General features: G+C 39.7%; 1 protein-coding gene across 4 annotated transcripts in view; it reads right to left on the bottom strand.

The window, feature by feature from the left end:
- The window catches only part of LOC130928046 (gastrula zinc finger protein XlCGF57.1-like), a 75851-nt gene that overhangs the window by 41588 nt on the left and 10522 nt on the right, over positions 1-23741 (bottom strand). For 2 of the 4 annotated variants that reach the window (XM_057854248.1, XM_057854245.1), the window contains exon 3: positions 3988-4095. In XM_057854248.1, coding sequence (XP_057710231.1) covers positions 3988-4095 — 108 coding nt within the window. Of the gene's footprint in view, positions 1-3987; positions 4096-6599; positions 12280-23741 lie in introns of those variants that run through there. The other 2 variants (XM_057854246.1, XM_057854247.1) reach the window with 2 other exon arrangements.

The following is a 23741-nucleotide window of genomic DNA, read 5'->3' as shown; positions in this document are numbered from 1 at the left end:
CATATAGGCCAGCAAAACATCCAGTCTGGTGTTTGCGTCGATGTGATGTGTTGTAGTCTGAGGCTCAACTCCCCTACATCATCCGCTACAGCTAACGCTAATGCATTTAGCTAACAATTGCAACATCAAAATTTAAAACTACTAACATAATCAAAACATAAACATAATACATTTTTAAATAAATAATAATAATATAAATACAGAAATGATTAAAAATAAATTAGATCGTATTGTAACTCCACTGTTAGATACATATGAGACACTCGGATTTTGCCTTTTTAACCGCTCACCGGGAAAACCATTTTTATTTATTTCCCCCAAAAATTCACTCAAATGCATCTTTTGCAAAACAACAGCAAACTGCCCTCTACTGGAACTCCAGAGGAATTAACATCAATATTATACAGTGCTGCTCAAAAGTTTGTGAACCCCCTCAACATTTTGGAATTTTCTATTATTTCAACCTGATTTCCTAATCAATCAATTCAGTAGTTTTTTTTTGTTTTTTTAACAGTTGTGTTGTCGAGACTAAATTAAAAAGAGTTTTCATCAACTGATGTAGGTGCAAAATTGAACTGTTTGGTCACAACCAAAACCGCCATGTCTGGCGAAAAGTCAACACTGCATACCACCAAAAGAACCTTCTCCCAACAGTGAAGCATGGAGGTGGGAATGTCAAGATCTGGGCTTGCTTTTCATCCTCAGGACCTGGACAACTCCACATAGTCCAGGGAATCATGAATTCTGAGGAATATTGTCAAATCCTAGAACATAACCTGACGCCATCTGTTTTGAAGTTAAAGCTTGGCAGAAGGTGGATCATGCAACATGATAATGATCCAAAGCATTCCAGCAATACAACCAAGGAATAGCTGAAAAAGAAGAAGATTCGTGTTCTGGACTGGCCCAGTCAAAGTCCTGACCTAAATCCCATTGAAATGCTGTGGCGGGACCTGAAGCGAGCAGTTCATGCCAGACGCCCATCAAACCTCTCTCAACTGACTGCGTTCTGCAAGGAAGAATGGGCAAAAATCCCCCAAAGTAGATGTGAGAGGCTGATTAGTCACTACAGAAACCGTTTGGTTGAGGTAATCTCTGCAAAAGGAGGCGCAATATCCTATTAACTGAAGGGGTTCACATACTTTTGCACACATGATATCTGAGTTTTTCTTAAATCAACCACTTTTGTTAAATAAAGAATGACAATATAACTATTTCTTTTGTTTCAGTCCATTATTTGGAATGTCAGTATTGTGGATTTGGGTATAACTTAACATTTAATAAGGTTATTTTAGTTTTTTTTACAAAAAATCTGACCATCGCTGTGGGGTTCACAAACTTTCGAGCAGCACTGTATATCACTATCCAGCAATCCTCAGAACTTAATATAAAATATTTTACATAATATGAGTAAGACTTAATTAACTCACTGTTTATAAATTGGTACACATAAATCCCAATATAATTTGAAGAACAAGCACCGAAGAGCACCAAATGCCATCTAAAGTCATCCTCTGAAGAGTCTCCAACATCCAAATTATGGGTAATTAGGTCCACCAGGATTTGATGGCAAGTTATTTGCGGTGTTTAGTTATTTTAATTTAAATTGGCAAAAAAACATAGTCTATATTGCCACAATGTAAGAAATGTCAGATTTCTGACCATGCTCCAAATTTCCAGTCAAAACTGAGTTTCCAAAAAATACTGTAGTGTCATGTAATTTAAACATTAACACACCGTTGATAGCATTTGTCTTGTTGCTTTAACATTGGTAACCAGCATTTGTCTTGTTGCTTTAACATTGGTAACCCACAATGCATTGCTAACTATCCACAATGCATTGCTAACTACCCACAATGAATTGCTAACGACAGTAATAAACTGTTTAACACAAAAACGTTATTTTAGTGTTCAAAATTGGCCGTAAATTTTTTTGCAATTTTTTACAGTGTACCTCATAACTATCACTCAATTGTATTTTTTTTCGTTAGTCGCATTTCCCCAATATTTTAGATAATAAATAATCGATCCAAACAAAGAAAATTTGAAAAAAAAAAATAATAAATTTAAACGGTAAATATATGAAAATCTCGACCACTCTTTGATGTCTGCGATTTCTGTATCGCGACCCTTGTTATATTACCGTGTTTCACCCATGAAATCCCCTAAAAATCCAGCTGTGGCCATTCACAGCAGTGTCTTGACACTCGTTGATACATGCTACAGGGAGTTTTTGGATTGAAACAAGGTGAGTATGCGATAATGTCATCTTAAAATCATGGCGTCTTTAATTATGTTCTCTCATGCTCTCACCTCCAGTTAGGGTTTCGCTGTTTAATTTTTTTTTTTTTTTTTCTTTTTTAAATGCCCTCCTGCTCAAAATTTTTCTTCCCCCAGAAAATTGAGATTTTAAGCTTTCCAATGATGTATCACAAATGCATATAGGACAATTTTGAAATTTGGCCAAATTGGGGGGTCTCAGAATGGAACTTCAAATCACCTGAGTGTTTTCCACCATATATATGTATCCATAATGTAATGACTTCAAACAAAGCAAATCATTTACATAGAAGGAAATCTTTCAATCGATGCAGTATGGTGCAACCTGATGTTGGCTAACAAGTCCATTGCACGGCTACTAAGTAAGCAACACCATGATGTAAAAGGAATGAAAAATACTATAGAGGCAGTCGTACATCCGGGCATTTAATGACGTCACCAGCCACAACAAAGCGTTGACCCCTATTGACATTGGGGTAAAAGACGAGTCACTTATAATAGAAACGCATTGAACTTTCGTCTTATTTGCCGTCTTTTTTCCGTCGGAATGGCTAAAGATTGCTGTGTTGCGGGTTGTCACACAAGGAAGAGTGCGGAGCTGCATTTGAAGTTCTTCATTCTTCCACATGAGAAACAAAGGAGATACAAATGGCTGAGCACAATTAATCGAGGAACAGTAAAAGAAGACGGTTCCGTGGACTATTTTCGTCTGTGGGAACCTAAATCCAAGCACATTTACGTTTGCAGCCGACATTTTATTACTGGTGAGTTTAATTGATTATTTTTTTGCCCCAATTAGCTGCTATGATTCAATAGACTAAGCCAGGGGTGGGCAAACGATTCCACAAAGGGCCATAGTGGGTGCGGATTTTTGTTGCAACCTATTAAGACAACACATTTTCACCAATCTGCTGTTTTAGAAGTGCAATCAGTTGATTGCAGTCAGGTGCTTCTCATTTCTGCTGAAACCTCATTGGTTATACTATCTGTGCTGAGTCAGTTGGAACAAAGACCAGGACCCACTGCGGCCCTCGAGGACCGGTTTGCCCACCCCTGGACTAGGCAGTGGTTATTTTTACCTTAACCGGCACCCCGCAAAGCGTTTTTTCTCTTTTGCCGTGAACTGCTCTGATTAGTCAATCGGTATATTATTGGCCTGGTGGGAATTGGTTATTTTGCCGTGACGTGTTGGTAGCTGGTTGGCTAAATAAAGCTTGGAGGCGAATTACCGGTAACGGCAGAAATAATCACTTCGTATATACTACCAATTTTCTCAGTTCCACACAGTACTTATTCCACGTAAATGATAAAGGTCAACTTAGTGGGTGACTTTATGAGGTAGTTGTAGATGCTTCCGAACTCCACTGCAGGCCATTCCTTTGTTTATCCAGTTATCAGCTGCAACTTTGTATCGGGAGCTATGTATGCCAATATACGCTAATTTTAAATTGCATCGCCTCCTCGCGTCTGTCGGCAGTGATTCGTGATAATAGTCAGCCACGTTTAAGACATTTTTAGGAAAAAAGACGCAAAACACACCTGTAATATATGAATTTCAGACGTTTGTCTATGGAATGTTCACCCCCTTCACAAAATATCGACACTTTGCTAAGCGAGGTGACGTCATCGTGACATCACGCCGACTTCCTCCATATTAGACTGAAAAACATTTCTGTACTAATAAGGTAAAGCAATGCTTGGGATGACCTTTAATGTGTATGAATTCTTCCTTAATGGATGGCGCCTCTTCCTCCTCGTCCTTGATGCATGCAGACTCCGGGTGCTCAGGATAATGGGCTTGGCTGACATAAAGATCTGCAAGACCACAAACAAATCTTATTTCTTCATTTGCAAACTTGAAAGTTGATTTCTTTTGGAGAAAATTCCTCCTTGCCATTTTTTGTTTATTCGTGTTTTGTTGTCTTCTAATTCAGCACAAAAGTCATTCAAAGTGCTTGACGTCACTATAACTGCGATTAAAAATTGGAATCCCTTGACAGCACTACTATTAACATTAAAAATGAATTCTCATCACCGCAATCTGTCATATACAGTGTACTTACCATCGAAAGTAAACCAACCTTCTAGTCTGTGAAGAACAACCAACCACAAACAAACCGTGCTACTTTCGAGATTTGCCCTTTTAACAATGGGCACACAGCAACTACTAAAATGACCGTCTATCTTCTCTGTTACTGCAACCAACCACCACACATCCCTTCACCATTTTGATGAATCAATGTTAACGATTGTCAGGAAGGTTTTTTGGTTTGTTTACTAGGCGGTGATTCCTTAGACAAGCAGAAAAACACGCAGTAATAGGAGGAATGTACGTAGAGGTAATATGTAAACACGATGAGCTGACGGACAATATGGCGGCACCAGTCAGTGGGGCGGAGTTGTGACGTCACGTGATTGGGGTCTATACCAGACTCACCGCTGTTCCAGCGATTGAGTCTGGCGACCGTCCGGCGGATCAAATTCCGAGGGCGGAGCAAGCTACAGCAAACAGACAGCGGAGTGAACCAATCAGCGACGGGCAGACATGACGTTATTAAAGCGACCGTGAGCGGAGAACGGAGAAGTTTATTCGATATGGCTAGCGCAAGCCATGTTGTCTGTTGTCAATGACTTGTTTCGATGTGTTTTTGGTAATTTAAAAATGGTTTTACCCAGGATTGTAACATATTCTCGGCTCTCCCGTTCGCCATCTGTGTTGTTGTAGAGACGACTTTCAGCGCGCAAGAGTGACGTTACTCGTTAAGAACACGTCACGCAAATAAACGAATCTGATTGGACAGTTGATTTTGTATCTTGCTCGAGAGGCCGTTAATGGGCTGGGTCCCAGACTATTTCTCACAGTGTTTGAAAAATACAGGGAGAATAGTCTGGCTGTGCCAGGCAAATACATAACTGCTTATGAGTGAGTTAACAAATAGTTTAACCCAGTTCATAATGTTGGATTGATCATTTATTTACACAAATTGCATTTTTATTAATAATCTATCCATATTTGTCGTTTATGGTTAACAGTTTTGGTTATATGTAATTACAATCAAACGTTTCTCATGTTGTAACCTTTCACTGTCTTATTTAAAACCCTAGCCCTCCATTTCTTCCTCCAGGAGGCCACATCTGACAGCGGTGTCTTACAGCTCTGTTCATAGCACTGTTAATAGATCATTGGATAACATGGACTCAAGTGGACTTCGGGCATCGACCAGGGTAAACTTGCATTTGATCACAGACACACTGACACACTGATGAATTCATCTCTACTTTTACATAAGTTTTGTAAGGATGTTTTTGTGTGCTTTTTTTGCCAGCATAATCGATGTGACCAAAGAGGAGTACCTGGTTGGGAGGTAGTGGATGATGTAGCGGTGTTTGTTAGCCTGAATTGAACTGTCACAGCATTGTCAACACATGAAATCGCCCACATATTGAAGCTGTACTCCCACCTGCATCTATCTGACAAGGCTTCGCCAAAATATTCATTGAAATAAAAAAAGAAAATCTTGCCTGTGCCCCGGAGAACCTCTCACAAGTCTGCTGGTTCTGTGCCTGGCCAGCAAGCAGCTGAAAGGTTTGTGTCTATTTGCGTGTGTCTCATCTCATAGCAGTATAGACAAGTTTCCTGAGCGAAACATGGGCGGTGCCTTATTTGACATTTTCAGCTACAGACTTCCAACTTAGGAAGAACCACATGATGTGTGGCCGATGTAAGAGGTGTTAGACAAATTTAAACTGCAAAATCAAACCAGAGTAAACCACATAATCATCAAAAATGGATTCAGGACGATGTAGGTTTGAATCGAACGGTGTATCACCTGAACCAACAAATATGCACACCAGGGTGCTGGAGCCTATCGCAGTTAACTACGGTCAGTAGGCAGGGTACACTCTGAATTGGTTGCCAGCCAATCGCAGGTCACAATGCGACATATGCATACAGTACAACTCTACTATTAAAATGAACAATAAATTATCAGTAATACATCTCAATAGCAGAAGTATGTATGCTAACTTCAGTAATATGAGAGCATATCTGAAACAATTTATGAAACCATTCAAAATAATTACCAAATCCAAAACATGGCCCAAAGCAGATAAAGGTATGGATTCTGAACTGGATGGTTGTGAATTGAACCGTTTAAACTGAAAGAATAAAAGTAAAGGAGGTGTCGCCTTGTATGTGGATAAAAATTTGAACTACAAAGTTATAGAAAGTATGAAAACTGTGGTTGATAACCTGTTGGAATGTATATCAATTGAATTAGATGATGAAAAAAACAAAAATGTCATAATCAGCTGTAAATATAGAGCACCAAGTGCTAGTATTGAAACATTCAGGGACTGGATAGGAGAAATGTTTTCAAAAGACATTCAAAAAGTTGTGTTCATTTGTGGGGATTTCAATATTGATTTGCTCAATCTGAACAAGTACCAATCGGTTGATGAATTATCAATACCATGTACAGTATGGGTTTGTATCCAAAAATCACCAGACCGGACCAAGTCGAATCCCAACCCACAGTGCTACTTTAATATATTCACCAATGACATTAAAAGTAATACAGTAAGCGGACTGTTATTTAACAATATTAGTGTTCACCTAACAGTTTTTACAGTTTATAATGGCACCCAGCTAAGAAGTTTGCCAAAGCAGAATGTCAAGTAGAGGCGTGTGAGGAACTCATTTAAAAAGGATTTATTGGCACAAAATTGGGAAAATGTATGTAATGGAATTGTGTATATGAAACATTTTTGAAGATATTCGTATCATTTTATGATTAAAAACTGCCCAATACAGCAGCACAGCAGAAAACAAAAGTACAAAGCTCGACCATGGTCCACGAAGGGATTACAAAACGCTCGTAAGAAAAATACACTGTATAGAGAAGTCATAAAACAAAGAATTACAGAGGCAGAAAAAAATAATAATGAACTGACCAATATCATAAGGGCATGTAGAAAGGAATACTATAGTAAAGTATTGTATAACAACAAAAAGTATATGAAAGGAATATGGGACATATTGAATGGAATTATTAAAAATGGCGCTAAGCAACAGAGCTATCCTCAATACTTTGTGGATAATGATGTGAAGAAAGATAATATGGATGACATCGTCAGCGGCTTCAATGATTTTTTTGTAAATGTTAGACCAAATCTGTTATTATTCAACTATTCAATTATTCAATTATTCAACAACAGATTAGATAAATTCATCAGTAAATCGGACTTTTCGACAGTCAGGATGGATTTAGGGCAAACAGTTCAACATCACTGGCTTTTACTGAATCGGTTGAGATGAATAGGAGGATTTGAGGAATATTCTTAGATCTTAAGAAAGCATTTGACACTATTAATCATGACATTTTGATCAATAAACGTGAAGAGTATGGGATCAGGGGGGTGGCACTACACTGGTTGAAGAGGGTAAGTATTAATCATCATGCTTGGACATTGCTTGTGCCGTCCCCCAGGGTTCAGTGTTAGGTCCAAAACGGTTTATATAAGTGATATACGCAAAGTTTCAAGAATACTAAAATTAGTTTTATTTGCAGATGACAAGTATCTTTTGCTCTATGGGAGTGTGCATGAGCTCCTGGGGAGGGCTTCTGATGAAATTTGTAAACTAAAGACATGGTTTGACAGAAACAAATGATCATTAAATTTAAGTAAGGCTGTCAAAATTATCGCGTTAACTGGCGTTAATTATTTTTTTAAATTAATCACGTTAAAATATTTGACGCAATTAACGCACTTGCCCAGCTCAGACATATTTAAATGTCACTAGAGTGAAAGGCCCACTTGTTGTGTTTTGCGGAGTTTTGCTGCCCTCTGCTGGCGTTTGGGTGCGACTGATTTTATAGTGTAAGTAATTATTGCCATCAACAATGGCGGGCTACTAGTTTATTTTTTGATTGAAAATTTAACAAATTTTATTAAAACGAAAACATTAAGAGGGGTTTTAATATAAAATTTCTATAACTGATTTAGAACTGATTTATTGTTATAATAAACAAATACAGTCCTTATGTACTGCATGTTGAAAATATATATCCATCTTGCGTCTTATCTTTCCATTCCAACAATAATTTAGAGAAAAATATGGAATATTATATAGATGGTTTGAATTGCGATTAATTACGATTAATTAATTTTTAAGCTGTAATTAACTCGATTAAAAATTTTAATCGTTTGACAGCCCTAAATTTAAGTAATACCAAATTCATGTTATTTAGCAGAAACAATGAATATATTCAAGTACATATACAGACAGATGGGGTGAATATTGAAAGGGTCTATGAAAACAAGTTTCTTGGAGTAGTTATTGATGAGAAGATTAACTGAAAAGCTCATATAAAACATGGACAAAGTAAAGTATCAAGAAACATATCAGTCCTGAAAAAAGCTAAACACAGTCTTGACAATAAATCACTCCACATTCCTTACTGTTCTTTAATCCTGCCATATTTACTCTACTGTGCAGAGGGCTGGGGTACCACTTCTAAATGTACAATAAAAATCACTTCTCATTTTGCAAAAATGAGCCATAAGAATAGTACATAATGAATAATATTTTTTAAAATCCAGATCAGTAAAGCTCAGGGACTTGGCTCAGTTTCAAACAGCTCAGCTCATGTATAAGGCTTTAGAGCCTACTCACATGACGTCACAACCACGCCTCCGCGCCATATTGTCCGTCAGCTCGTCGGGTTTAAGCATTACCGCTACGTAAATTCCTCCTATTATGGCGTGTTTTTCTGCTCGTTAACATTAATAATCAAAATGCTGAAGGCGTGTGTGACGGTTGGTTCCAGTAACAGAGAAGATAGACGGAGAGACTTGAAGTTAAGTGTAAGAAGTTAAACAGGTGTGTCCAAACCTTTTGCAAAGGGGGCCAGATTTGGTGTGGTAAAAATGCGGGGGGCTACCTTGGCTGATTTACATAGAACAATATATTTAAAGAAATTTTAGCGAGCCCTTATGTGTGTCACATTTGCTTTATAATTTTCTAAATTCATAATTTCAACAATCTCGTCTTTGTGGCGTTCTCTTTCGACACTCGGACTCTTGCGAAATACTGCTGCTGTGAAATTAAACAAGCTTCAAGTTGCTATAATTTCTCGCTGCGTATGTTCCCTGTAATGTTGTCGTACATGTCAGCGTGTCTTGTTCGGTAATATCATTATTGCGTCACATCGAACTCTTTGAAAACAGCGACTGTCTCTTTGCAAATGAGGCAGACACAGTTGTTGCGTGTTTTATTGAAGAAATAGTCCAATACCCACCTATCCTTGACGCGTCGGCCATCGCAGTCAATTTTTTTTTTATTGTCGCCATTTTAGAAAATTGGAAGGGTCACACGGGGTAATGTTGCTTAGAGTGCTGCTCTTAAAGTTTTTCAAACTTTCGTGAGAATAGGCTGATTTTGTGTGGACAAGATAGTTGTAGATATCAGGGTAGCAGATGTCAGGCGGAGAGGGCGAAGACAGCGGGTCAAAAAATATCGATTTAGGCATCAAATATGGATCTGGCGAATGGATAGACTGAAGCTTTTCCACATAACGCCTTTTATGCAACGCATCCAATGAGTTTACAGCGTCTGAAAGCACCGGGGCTTCCATGAATTGCACTATAAATTGCATGACAAATTGAAACCATTGAGAATACGGATAAACACTGACGGACAATATGGCGGCCGGATACAGCGACACGTCATTCTGTGACGTTGGTGAGTAGGGTCTATACACAGGTCACTTCGTGCCAATATACAGAAATTGTTTTTTAACAGATGGTCAATACAGTTTGAGGGGGGAGCTTCACTGACAGCATCAGAGGCTACGGACTGCATTAAAAGGTTTTTGTGTTTCTGTCGGTGGAGTGAGGCTGTGGATTAAGTTACAGTAGATGAGGGGCTCAAGCAACGTCCAAGTATGACCCAGTTTAGAAGGTGGTACAATCACATTTTTAAAGGGTATAGGGAAGAAGGGGTTTAATTGTTGGGGTTTTCCACACATCTTTTATTGTTTGGTCCTTTTTTTTAAATTTTTGTTTCTCTTGCATCTTATGCATATGGTTATTAACTTTATTTATTTGTTGATATGAGGACTTGTTAAATAGGGCGGACTGATATGATTATGGAATAGAAAAGGGGGTGTAGGGTTCAAAAAGCAAATGCTTCATCCTCCTCCTTTCTGGACACAATAAATAAACTCTGATATAACAACCCTCCCCAAAATAAACTAATATTTTTGAGCCAATCATAATTTTCCATATTTCTGCAATCATATTATAGATGAATGATTTAGAATTTTTGTAATTTGGGGTCTACAGTTTCAAATACTAGCTGTGAAAAGTGTAGTTTGAAAGAGGGAGAGTATTGTATAAAACACAGGTGTCAAACCGATTCCAGAAAGGGCCTAGTGGGTGCAGGTTTGCTTTCCATCCAATGAAGAGGACACCTTTTCACCAATTAGATCTTTTACATGTGTAATCAGTTAAACTTTGTCAGGTGCTACTTGTTTCAGCAGGAAGTTCATCAGTTAAACTCTCTGCGCGTTATCGGTTGGAACAAAATCCAGCACCCACTAGGCCCTTTCTGGAATCGGTTTGACACCTGTGGTATAAACAATGCCACTCAACTTGAGAGTTAATCAAGTGAGCCAATACTTTTGGCAATAGTGTGGATCCACATCATACAAGGATTGTACAAAGCACATGTAAGGCGCCAATACTGCCAATCCTCAACAGGATTTGAGGAAACTCTACAGACTACAATTGACCTGCGTGCACAATCTGATGACGGCAGCATGGATGACAGGCAAAACCGTCATTGGTCACTGCTTCTCCCACCAATACACACGTGTCTCTTAACCCGATCATTGCGAGCGAATTTTTTATCACAAACTGAGCAGGAAAAAGGTTTTTCGCCAGTGTGGGTTCTTGTGTGTACTTTTAAGCCACTGTTATCACTGAATTTTTTACCACAAACTGAGCAGGAAAAAGGCTTTATACCAGTGTGGGTTCTTGTGTGTACTTCTAAGTGTTGAATTTGAGTGAATGCTTGATCACAAACTGAGCAGGAAAAAGGTTTTTCGCCAGTGTGGGTTCTTGTGTGTCTTTGCAAGTTTCCCTTTACACTGAAACTGTGACCACAAACTGAGCAGGAAAAAGGTTTTTCACCAGTGTGGGTTCTTCTGTGTGTGGTTAAGGCGCTCTTCTGAGTGAATCTTTTTCCACAAACTGAGCAGGAAAATGGTCTTTCACCAGTGTGGGTTCTTATGTGTACTTTTAAGTAGTCAATTTGAGTGAATCCTTGACCACAAACTGAGCAGGAAAAAGTTTTTCCACCAGTGTGGGTTCTTGTGTGTTTTTTTAAGGCACTCTTATGACTGAATTCTTGACCACAATCTGAGCAGGAAAAAGGTTTTTCACCAGTGTGGGTTCTTCTGTGTGTGATTAAGGCGCTCTTCTGAGTGAATCTTTTTCCACAAAGTGAGCAGGAAAAAGGTTTTTCACCAGTGTGGGTTCTTGTGTGTATTTTCAAGTTTTGCTTTCTATTGAATCCTTGACCACAAACTGAGCAGACATAAGGCTTTTCACCAATGTGGATCCTCATATGCCTACGACAATTTTGCTTAGTAGCAAAGGTTTCCCCACACTGAGAGCATTTGCAGAGTTGGTTGTCACGGTGAGATTTCTTCTGACCATCATCTTTGTAAGATGAGTGTGACGTGTCGCCATTTCTATCTGTTGGTGCGAGGAAAATGTGTGCTTGCGATCCTTCCATTGAGCTGCTGCTTGGAGGCTCCGTCCCTCTGCTGGCCTCACTTGGACCATCGTCGCTATTCAAGGGCTCAGCAGTCGACATGGTGATATCGTCCTCGTCTTTCACGTACGGCAGTTCTACCTCCTCCTTTTTGATTGAAAGTTGTACTTCTCTCTTAAGCTGTTGAGCGTCAGAACCAAGATATTCGCTGAAACCTGCTAGACACAAGAAGACAAATGACATATTTTATGGACCGTCTATCCAGCTACTACGCCGTGGGGGTAGACTGGCTGAGGGAGTGAGTGTGTATACGCGCGCGTACTAAATGCATTCTGGGCTATCATTCCCATGACAACGATTGGCTGTTAGTCATCATGCATTGACACGCCCTCATCCTTCAGGCGCAAGCAGTGGCAATTTTATTATTATAATATTTTGATTTAAAAAAAAAAAAAAAAAATGTAAGCAGTTACAATTTTAATCATGATATTAGCATTTTTCACCCCAAATACTTTTTTACTTGTACTTCAGTACATTTTTGAGGGGGATGATTACTTTTACTTGAGTAATATTATTTTGAAGTAACGCTAGTCTTACTTGAGTCAAATTTTTGTCGACGCTACCCTCCTCTGCTGAAAAGGAAGTGACTAAAGAATGTCCCCAAATGAAGTATTGAGAAGAACACCCCATCTACTGTGAAGTAAGGTAGGGGGGGCCCAGTCATGCACTGGGGTTGTTTTGCTTCTTCAGCTACAGGGAATCTTCAGCGTGTGCAAGGTATTATGAATTCAGTTCAATACCAGGAGATCTTGGATGCAAATGCCATGTACTCATTGACAAAGCTGAGGCTTGGGTGAGGTTGGACCTTCCGACAGGACAATGATCCTAAGCATACCTCAAAAGCTAACACATCTTGGTTGCAAAAGAAGTGCTGGAAGATTCTGGAGTGACCGTCGCAATTACCAGACTTAAATCCCATTGAAAATCACTGGTGGTACTTGAAGAAAGCAGTTGCAGCACGCAAGCCCAAAAATGTGAATGAACTGGAGGCGTTTGCCCATCAGAAATGGGCAAAGATACATGTGGATCACTGCAAGAAACTTGTGTCAAGCTATGCTTCACGTCTAAAGGATGTTATTGTTGCAAAGGATGTTGTACGAAGTGCTAAAGTTATACATACCTAAGGGGTTGAATAATTTTGTCAATTAAGTAATCACCGAAAGGCCATAAATTGGAATATTTCCAAAAATATTTTGGTTATTTCAGCTCTATTTGTGTCTTTGTCATGTCATTATTTGATGTGATAATAAACAAGATGGAAAAATTGAATGTCACACTTGCAAAAACATCTACTTTGGGGGTTCAATAATTAGTTACACAACTGTACATGTAGTAGTATACTATAATATTAATGCTACATATTTTATATATGTTTTTTTTCTTTTTTTAAAGAATTGTTTATAATCATGTTGGAAAGGTGAAGTCACAGTATGTTGCCTATATGCACCAGTACGGGAAATCAGTTGACCATTTGCAATGCGTTGGTGCCACCTGCCCGTCAGAATAATTCGCCACACACATCATACGCCACAGGAGAGCTCTGGATCTTTACTGTTTGTAAAGTGAGGGGGGGGCACACTGTTGATTGCCACAGCCCAGCTCTCTTAGCAGCTACATTTACTACATGAGCAAAACATCCTATTTGTGGTCCGAATCCATCTGTGTCACGCAGGGGTTGCGTTAACCGGAAATTTTCCGTCGTTGACCGGTTTTTTAAAACGGTGACGGAAAAAACTGAAGTCCGTCAGTCATTTTGACAGGTTGCAATTCACACCCCAGACCACAGGGTGGCACATTAATTAGCTATTGTCTCTCTTAATGCATGACGTCGTTGGCTATTCTGTCAGAATATTGTAGCGTAACCGGGGTCTGGCGGCGGCACCGTGATTGACACATCAACGCGAGGTTCTTATTGGTGCACCCGGTGTGCCAACGCGTGATCCAATTGGTGGACTATATTGCCGCCTGTGTATAAAGTTTTCGAGGTATCGGTTTACTTCCTTATGTCTTCCTTCCCCTTCCGTTTCCACCTGTTTACCATTGAAGTCAATGGCGGTGGAATCGAAGTTGGAAGGTCTTTATACAAGATCCCGGGAATGTTATTTTGATGTAGGCGGGTGGAGAACCAAGCCAAGGCCTCCATGCTTCGTACCATGTCGATTTCCAAACCATGGGTGCTCGTACTCGTCATAAGGAGATGGACAAAACTGACAGCTCCTGCAGTCATGCCCCCGCTGTTATGAAAGGTAATGTGCTCTAAAAATACGAAACCTAAAATCTGGCGCATGAAACGACTTGTTGCCTTTGCTATTGATATTACGATGATGATTGTAATTACGAAGTTTAATCATTTTTACAACAACTAGCTTCTGCTACTGCTGCTAGCCGCCTGTTGCTAATCGTGTTTGAATGCACCGCATATATCCAAGTGTTACAAGTTTTTATTCGTTTGTTTACAGCTGGGAAATGCTGTTATAAAAGAGAAAACAACTTGACGTTGATGGACATATATTGAACATATATAGTTTGCGTTCCACAATGATGATGACAGCTCGACTCCCGGGAGAGGCCGAGAGAGGCAGAAATTGTGACAGACGGTGGTTCGCCGAGATCGCCGTGATCCAACTACGAACTTGTGAACGGTAGCATTTTTAAATATATGCTATTGGAGCTGGAATTACCGAAGAGGAGAGCGAGATGGACTGCTGTAATTCGACAAGAAATCGGGGCACCAAACGATCACCACAGACTATGTAGTAGTCATTTTATATCTGGTAAGATGCATTTAATATATATTTAGAAGATTTTGGGCTGACAACCACAATTAAGATCATTGTGTGACGTTGGTGATTGGGGTCTATATGGTTGCCTCTTTTTCTTTGGGAGTGGAGTTGTTTTGTTGGTGTTGTTGGCGGTAAGCAGAGTAAAAAGAGGGAGAAAAATACAACTTCAGTGTCTAATTTTTCGCCGCCAAGCAAGCGTTACAAAATTAAAAATGAATGAAAACTAAATACTATTGAATATGTCATCATTATCATTTTAAAAATTTCAGTGACTGGTAAAAATAGATTATGACCGGATTTTTATGACCCTGTCAGTCAAAATGACAGACAACGAAAATGTCTAGCGCAACCTCTGGTGTCACGTACTCAATTAACAATATTTGCAGCATTATCTATAGTCACTGGTATGGATTGATTTGGCCTGCTTAACTTCCATTCAGTCATGGCGGTTTATAATTCATCGATAAAGCATATGGACTAGGGGTGTGACAATATATCGAAATGGTGATATATCGTAATACTTTGTATCTCAAAAAGTTATCGATATGCTCCTGCCAAGAATCGAAATATCGTTCTAAAAAGGTGTCAATGTCTAAAAAAATAAATAAAAACGAAGCAAAAAGTTGCTACCAAAATCTTCCACCATAATAATGTCTCAATTAACTCTAAGGCTGCATTAACGATGCTTGACGCCCAATCCATTTAGACTGGCGGACAGTCATTCAGTTAGATTTTCAGGGCATTTAGAGGTCACTTGCTGTTCGTTTTTGGGCATTTACAGCTAATTTCCTGTTGAGTTTTAGTCACTGCCTATTCATTTGGCTGATTCCCAGGTCACTTCCTGTTCTGTAAGTCAAAATAAACAGGAAGTGACCCATAAAATACCCCAAAATCAACAGGAGGTCACTGAAAATCAGCAGGTAAATTATCTTAAATGGTCCAAAATTACCTCATTGCCTGGCATTGGCTGCTACTGACGGCCATAGACGTTCAATCCGTTTGAAGTGGGAGGGAATCCCAGTTCAAAAGGATTGGACGTCTACTAGTGATAAACTCATTCCGATTCACAGCAGAAGCTTGTTTTTCTATTCATTAGTTGTTTGTAGAATATCCTAGAATGATTTCCTGACCAATGTATCGATAATCGTTGTATCGCCATATCGTCAGATCATCGTTATCGTGAGCTTTGTATCGCAAATTGTATCGTATCGTGAGGTACCACGAGGGTCCCACCCCTAATATGGACTACGTGTCCCATAATCACTCTGAGCTCACATAGCCAATGACATGGGACGTAGCACATCTAGTTTGCCATTTCATGATATCTAGTGTGTGTGCACATTAAAAAAGTTAGCAAACGCCACAGAAGTCACGTCTGCTCATTACTGCACAACACCAGCATATGACAATCGACTTTCATAAACAGGACGAGTTTGAAGCACAGCGCTCTTAATTTGCCATTCATTGTTCATCATATCCATTCAGCTGCGCAGCTGTGCAGATGCGTCTCCAGCAAAAATAGAATATCGCCTAAACCATTCGGCGGGCTCCGGCACGACGGTGATGGTCCGCAGTCAATCCGGAGCACTGATACGGCCGGTATATGTGGAACAATAGGATATGATGGGAACGGATTGGCTCCAGCGCTATTTTTTGCCGGACCTGGAACGAACATGCATTTTTCGTCATTGGTAACAAGGAATCCGAACTTTTAACAGCACGTCTGCCCCACGCGCGCACGCACGTGCGGCAATAAATCGCAGCGGATAAATTACTGCCTTCATTTTTATTTATCGTGCCATTAACGGAATTAATGCATATTGCGACAGGCTTAATCACATGTAATTAAATTTTTCACATAAGGCTTAATATTCAAGTTAGCGGGGGTTTAATTAGTTGAAAGAGTTGATTTTAACCACCATTGACTCGCGCTAGCTTAGCCACTCCAAAGCCCTGAAACTAACAAATAACTGACAAACTGCACAGAATTTGTTCGAATCAACTCCAACGACTAATTAAACCCTGGCTAACTCAAACTCTAAAGTAAAAAATTCTGAACTTCCCAGTTAAAATCAAGAACATTGAATATAGCCATGAAATGTTGCGTATAAAACTTTTAAAGCAATAAAACCAACAACAAAAATGAACAAAATGAACAAGTATCCTTCAAAGTATTTCATAATGGGTCCAAATTATTTTTCGAACAGATCACGTGACTATAGCGCCTTAGAGACTGTCGTTTGCTTTGCATAGCCAAAAGTACAGCTGAGGAGGCAAGATGGATATTTAGAATTTCTTTAAACCTAAGCTTCCAAAACCTTCAACAATAAGTGAGCTTGAACCGAGGATTGAGCACGAGCATTATCAAAAAGTACTGGCTGTCTCGTTACATGTAGCCTTTGTTTCGAGTTTTGTTGCATTGTGCTGTAATTCCAAGTGGTGCTTGAATTGGATGCTTTTCGCGGTCGACAGATTTTTTGGAGCCAGCGCAAAGTTCGCAACACACTGAGATATTTTTGTCATCTTTACTAGACAAAAGTGTAAAGTTATGGCTGTGTTTCCAGTGAGCAAATTCAGCCATTTGTAGTACATCTCCTGTCTCTTTCATTGCAGGGATTCCCCTATATTCAACAGATTGTGGCGCACCGCCACACTAAAATGAAAGCCGCCACGCCTGGCAAATGAGATGTATTTTATTTATTTATTTAAATTTTAAAAAAAAAATTTTTAAGGCCGCTTCAAACTAGCGGCAGCCGAGTGGGAGGAGTTCAGCGGACACCTATTCATTGTGTATTGTAGCCTAATGTTCGTAACTATGCAGGCCCCCCCTTAAGAGACGCAAGGGGAACGAGTAGGAAGAATGGGAGAACGAGCGAGATAGCGAGAGATAGCGGTCGCATGTTGTAGCAGCCCGCTGTTATTTTGTTATTGTTTTTCTTTATTATTGTTACCACAATAAAGTGGGTAAGCAAATACAGACTTCTCTCCTTCTTGCCCATATCCGGGGCATTACAATAATTTGGATCGGACTTTTCGGCGAAAGTGAGCGGTGGACGGCCGTCTTGGACGGAAAGCAAACTTTGACTAACTTGCGCTGAGAGACTGCGGAGAGGCGGGGCCCAAAATAAAGCCTTGCTCTATTTTCAGAGCGTTGGTCACAGTAAACGATTTATCAGTTCAAGCAGAGTAAAATGATACATATTCACGGTACAAGAACGTCGTTTCTGTGTCCATCGATTGGTAAGAAAAGGCTGTTTGTACGAGTGACGTGTGGGCGCTCCCGTCAGGGGGGACATTTCACGTGGAGGGGCTATTTTTCGGCACAACACCGGCGCGCCAACTTCAGACAATAGGGAATGGGACGTACTACGTCATTGTTTGGACGCGCCTCCATGCTGGCAATATGATTCACTTCCGGGCCGGCAGAGTCAATGCGGATTGTAACGTGTGGTAGTGCTAAGCTAACTCTTTCGGTGTTTTAGAAAGAAAATATGGGTGCTTATTGTTGTGTTACCGGGTGCAACAGCTTCTCCTACGACTAAAAAAAGGGCGAGGAAAACTGGACTCACTTTTCACCGTTTTCCTGCATGGAGGACCAAATATCAGATCACGAAGGCACGACGGATGGCTGGGGCGCAGCGGTTCGTTGGAAAAGCATTTCTCTTGATCACATTTCTGCTGGAATGAGAGTGTATTCCCCTCATCTCTACTCTTGTAAGTTGAACGATTTATCCATTTTGGTTTCAATACGTTTTTTTTTGTTTTTTTTACTGTTGTGTAAATCTGCCTCGGTAGCAATGCTAACCTTCTCCTCACCTACCTGTTGTGTTACTAGGAAAACCTGCATATGAAATGCTGACAACACATCCCGATTGGTCACCATATCTCTTCTTGGGTTATTCTGAGGTCAAGCGCACCACATCGGAGCGTTATGAGAGGTTGGAAAGGCGAAGAGTGCACGCTGAAACTTCAGTTTGCTCTGCTCTTACAAACACGATCCCAAGTGTTGTTGTGAAAAGTCAATAAAATATGAATACCAAAACATGACTTGAACAACTTCTTGACAAACTGTAACTGCTTGTTGTTTACTTCAGGTCTTCATAATAAACAGGTGTAATAATTACAAAGTCAGGTGACTTAATTTTGTTATTCTATTTGGAATATGCATTGACAATTTTTGGACAGTGTTGTAGACAAGAACTGGGACTGATAAGTTGCAATAGATTTATTTCAAGTAATGCAATTTCTCCAATACGATATTTGAATTGACAGTTTAAAATCTTTAAATTAGTGCAAACAAGGCTCACCCTCTGACGGTGGCAGCAAATATTATATAATTATAAGTAATACACAAATACAAGATCACAATAAACGTGTCTTTGTCAAAGCAGTTTAAAACACTATTTACTGGCCTTGGGTAAATTGCCAGACAGGATAAATATGTGCTTTAAAGTTCTTGCATTTCCATTTTAAGTATTGCAAGTACTAGTCTCCAACACAGTATTTGAACTGACAGTTTAAAATCCTTTTAGTACAAAATGGCCCACACTCTGGCAGGGGGCAGCAAATATTATAATACATAATACATTATAAAAAGCTATATACTATATAAATACAAGATTACAACAAAACCTGTATTTTTCAAAGCAGTTAAAAAACATCCAGTGGCCTTAGGTAAATAAAGGTGTATAAATATGTACTTTACAGTTCTTGCATTTCTATTTAAGGTATTGCAACTTTTCCAACACTATTTGAATTGGCAGTCTAAAGTCTACATAAGTGCAAATAAGAATATTATAATTTAAAAATAATAATAGAATATATAAATTCAACATTACAATGAAACGTGTCTTTGTCAAAGTGGTTTAAAAAAAAAAAAAAAAAAAGAAAAAAAAAAAACGTCACTGGCCATAGTTAAATAGCCAGGCAGAATAAATATGTGCATTAAAGTTCTTGCATTTTCACAAGTTAAAAGCCCGCAGTTCATCAACGAGAAGGGCAGACCCAGATGGCGTCTGCTGCAGGGGCTTGTTTGAGTCCAACACAAGACAAATGGAACCACTCCATTGAACAAATTTTCTTTGTCAAATGATCCAAGAAGAGAGATGGTGACCAATCGGGATGTGTTGTCAGCAGGTTTACCTAGGAACACAACAGGTCGGTGAGTCGTAGTAGGCGAGCATTGCTACCGAGGCAGATTTACACAACGGTGTAAAAAAACAAAAACGTATTGAAACCAAAAGTGGATAAAGCGTTCAACTTACAAGAGTAGATATGACAGGAACACACTCTCATTCCAGCAGAAATATGATCATAAATGCTTTTCCGACGAACCGCTGCAATCCAGCCATCCGTCGTACCTTCGTGATCTGATATTTGGTCCTCCATGCAGGAAAACGGTGAAAAGTGAGTCCATTTTTCCTAACCCCTTTTTTTGTCGTAGGAGACGCTGTTGCACCCGGTAACGCAACAATAAGCACCCATATTTTCTTTCTAAAACACCGAAAGAGTTAGCTTAGCATTACCACATGTTACAATCCGCATTGACTCTGCCGGCCCGGAAGTGAATCATATTGCCAGCATGGAGGCGCGTCCAAACAATGACGTAGTACGTCCCATTCCCTATTACGGCTGACGAAACTTTGATAAATGCGCCCCCCACCCAAATTTCGCGAGCTCTGGGACACTCGAAAAATGACTCTCATACCTCTCCTTGCTAAGTTAATGGTACCTCGACGTGCCTTTGTGTGGAAATTTAGTTTACGAACAACGGGGAAAAAACTATTCACCTTCTCACCGAATCAAGTAAAACTCTTTACACGGCTATTAGAATTCCCCCAGTGCTCTAAATGGGTCAGTTGACAGAAGGACTGTTATTGTTGTGGTAATGTAGTACTTATGAGGGTCAAATAAAAGGAAAAAGGAGGACTACGACGGTGGTCTGCAACCCGCGGCTCTCGGGCCGCATGCGGCTCTTTAGCGATGCTTCGGAGCTTTTTTTTTTTTTTTTTAAATGGAAAAAAATGGGGGAAGGAAATATATTTTTTTGTTTTAATAGGATTTCTAGGAGGACAAACATGACACAAACATTCTTTCAATTCATTAATATTGTAATGAAGTTAAACTTGTGGTGGCATAGTACAACAGAGTAGTCACGTGGTGCGTCATTCTCTATAGGATCCACTGCAGGGAAAACAAACATTTAATCATGAAGGCTAATTACGTATTTCTATAGTAGGCTAATATAGCTAGTATCGATAATTATAAGGCTTGTAAAAGGCTTTTAATTTTTTGTGGCTCCAGACATACTGTATCAGTTTTTTTTGTGTTTTTTTGGGGGTCAAATATGGCTCTTTCAACAGTTTGGGTTGCCAACCCTGAGTCACTACGAGATGTAAGTTGTACTATTGCCACGAGAAAAAAAGTCGCATTAGTACATCGGGTAACGTAGCTGTAATCAGCTACGCATTTTACATACATGTACTGTAGCTGAGAGGTACAACATTAGCCTGGCTAATGGAATATTTCAAATACATCTTTGTTATGGTTCTTCTTGGGGGAAAAAATGAAGAAAAAAAAATTCGCTGTGGCACGACATGGTGAGGCTGTCCGACTCCGATGCAGCCCACCACCACAGCTTCAAAAAATCCTAGGGGAAACACTGCATTGCATCCTGGCGAGGTAGCAAGGCTATGTTGTTTCGGCCGCAAACTCCCAGCGCTCACGGCTCATGCAGCACGGTAATACAATTGACCCGTTTTTTTCCCCCATCTCCGATTAGAAAATGTGACATGTGATGTCACTCCCATGACTACAGTATTCTTCATTCTACATACATTATGAGACAATAACAAAAGAAGTCATGCATAGGCATCAAGGAAAGTAACTTTAACCCTTTAACACCGAACGTGTCGGCAGCGACGCGATTACGCATATCATCTTTGTAGCTTCGTCACGCTGTAATTACATCACCCACGTGCTGCTGGTTGGTCTCGTTTGAAAGAGGGGAAGTTGATGTCCACACCAGTTTTTATTTGAAGTCAATCGGCCAAGAAAAACGGGAGAAAATGTCATTTGAGTTTTATAGTTTTATTGCACTCATAAATATGCATTAAAACGCTGCATGGACCATGTATCCATCTCCATATTGTCATCATTTCTTGTCCTTTTTCAAAAGCGAAAGCAGCACAAAAGACCTGCCACGACCTTTTGTTTCCTTGTTATGACGTCTCTGCCCCATTCGGCTGTTTCCGGAATACTTTCGGAAATATTCGTAATTTTCAATAATTGCTCATGAATGAGATTTATTTTTTTGTTAACTTTATTAATATTTGTTATCTTGCCACATAACGGTTCTATTGATATCTCACAGCCCCTTAGTGTTTTAATACGCTTTAAAAGTTGGGAGAACATGTGCCAGCTACAATGGACCACTACGGGCTCGAATGTATGGCACATATTCTGTTGGAAAAATATGAGATATTTTATAACCCCAGTACAAAAACAACACCTGGGTAAAGGAGACGCCTGCTGGAGAGACTCTGGACCAAATGGAGCGGACCACTCACATCTATTTTGGAAATGCAATGTTATTACACCCTACTGGACTGAAATTCATTCACATTTGGAGAACATTTTCGGGCAACATATCCCTTTTAAATGTGAATGTCTGTAACTGAGTGATTTGAAGCTGGAAAATTGGAAAGCCAATGATAAAAAACTGTTGAAGATTTTACTAGTAGCCATTAAAGGGATCCAAGGATAGAAAGAGATGTAGTTCTTAGAACATCAATGCTAGTACGAGTTATACTAATTTGATATTAAAACTAGAGGTTAGATTTTGTGCCCGAACCCGAAGCCGACCCGAATGTCGGGTCGGGTCGGGCCCACATTTTAAGCATTCACGTTCGGGTCAGTTCGGGTCGGGCCGCCATGCCGGACTAATAAATTATTTAAAAAACAAAAAAAAAACAAAAAAAAAAATGGAGAGCAGGCTCACTGTATTGTGCTTCTGCTTGTGCGTGTGCAAGAACGCCGTGGCGCCGGCCGCTTTTTCATTTCCTTGTCAGAGAGGCACGTCCATGTGAGAACAATATCCCACACACTCAGAAATATGTTTAACAAACTTTCCCAGCGTTATTTCGTTGTGTGAATGCTTTGATAATTCTCAAAAAAATATGTAGATTATTTAAATATTAAGAAAACTTGCGTTTTTTTCTGCCAACTCGAAGAAATGAAAATAAATTGCTGCTGCTGCGTTTTTTCCGCGTCACTCAAAAAAAAAAAAAATGGAGAACAGGCTCTCTGTATTGCGCTTTTGCTTGTGCGTGTGCACGAACGCCGTGGCGCCAGCCGCTCTTTATTCTTGTCCTCCCGCTGTACCGTTTGCGCACGGCCGAGGCGCCGCCCTCATTTTCATTTCCTTGTCAGAGAGGCGCGTCCATGTGAGAACAATATCCCACACACTCAGAAATATGTTTAACAAACTTTCCCAGCGTTATTTCGTTGTGTGAATGCTTTGATAATTCTCAAAAAAATATGTAGATTATTTAAACATTAAGAAAACTTGCGTTTTTTTCTGCCAACTCGAAGAAATGAAAATAAATTGCTGCTGCTGCGTTTTTTCCGCGTCACTCAAAAAAAAAAAAAAAAAAAAAAAAAAAAAAATCGGGTTTTTCGGGCTCGGGCCTGCAAATCTAGTTAAGTGATCGAGCTCGGGCCAGGTCGGGCCTCAATACCAGCGGGCCGTGTCGGGTCGGGCTGGATTTTTTAGGCCCGAACTAGGCTCTAATTAAAACCCCCCTTAATGTTTTCGTTTTAATAAAATTTGTAAAATT

Source organism: Corythoichthys intestinalis, chromosome 13, assembly GCF_030265065.1.
Source record: "Corythoichthys intestinalis isolate RoL2023-P3 chromosome 13, ASM3026506v1, whole genome shotgun sequence".
In the NCBI taxonomy this organism is placed as follows: domain Eukaryota; kingdom Metazoa; phylum Chordata; class Actinopteri; order Syngnathiformes; family Syngnathidae; genus Corythoichthys; species Corythoichthys intestinalis.
Note: the sequence above shows the minus strand (reverse complement) of the source record. Positions and strands in the feature narration are given on the sequence as shown.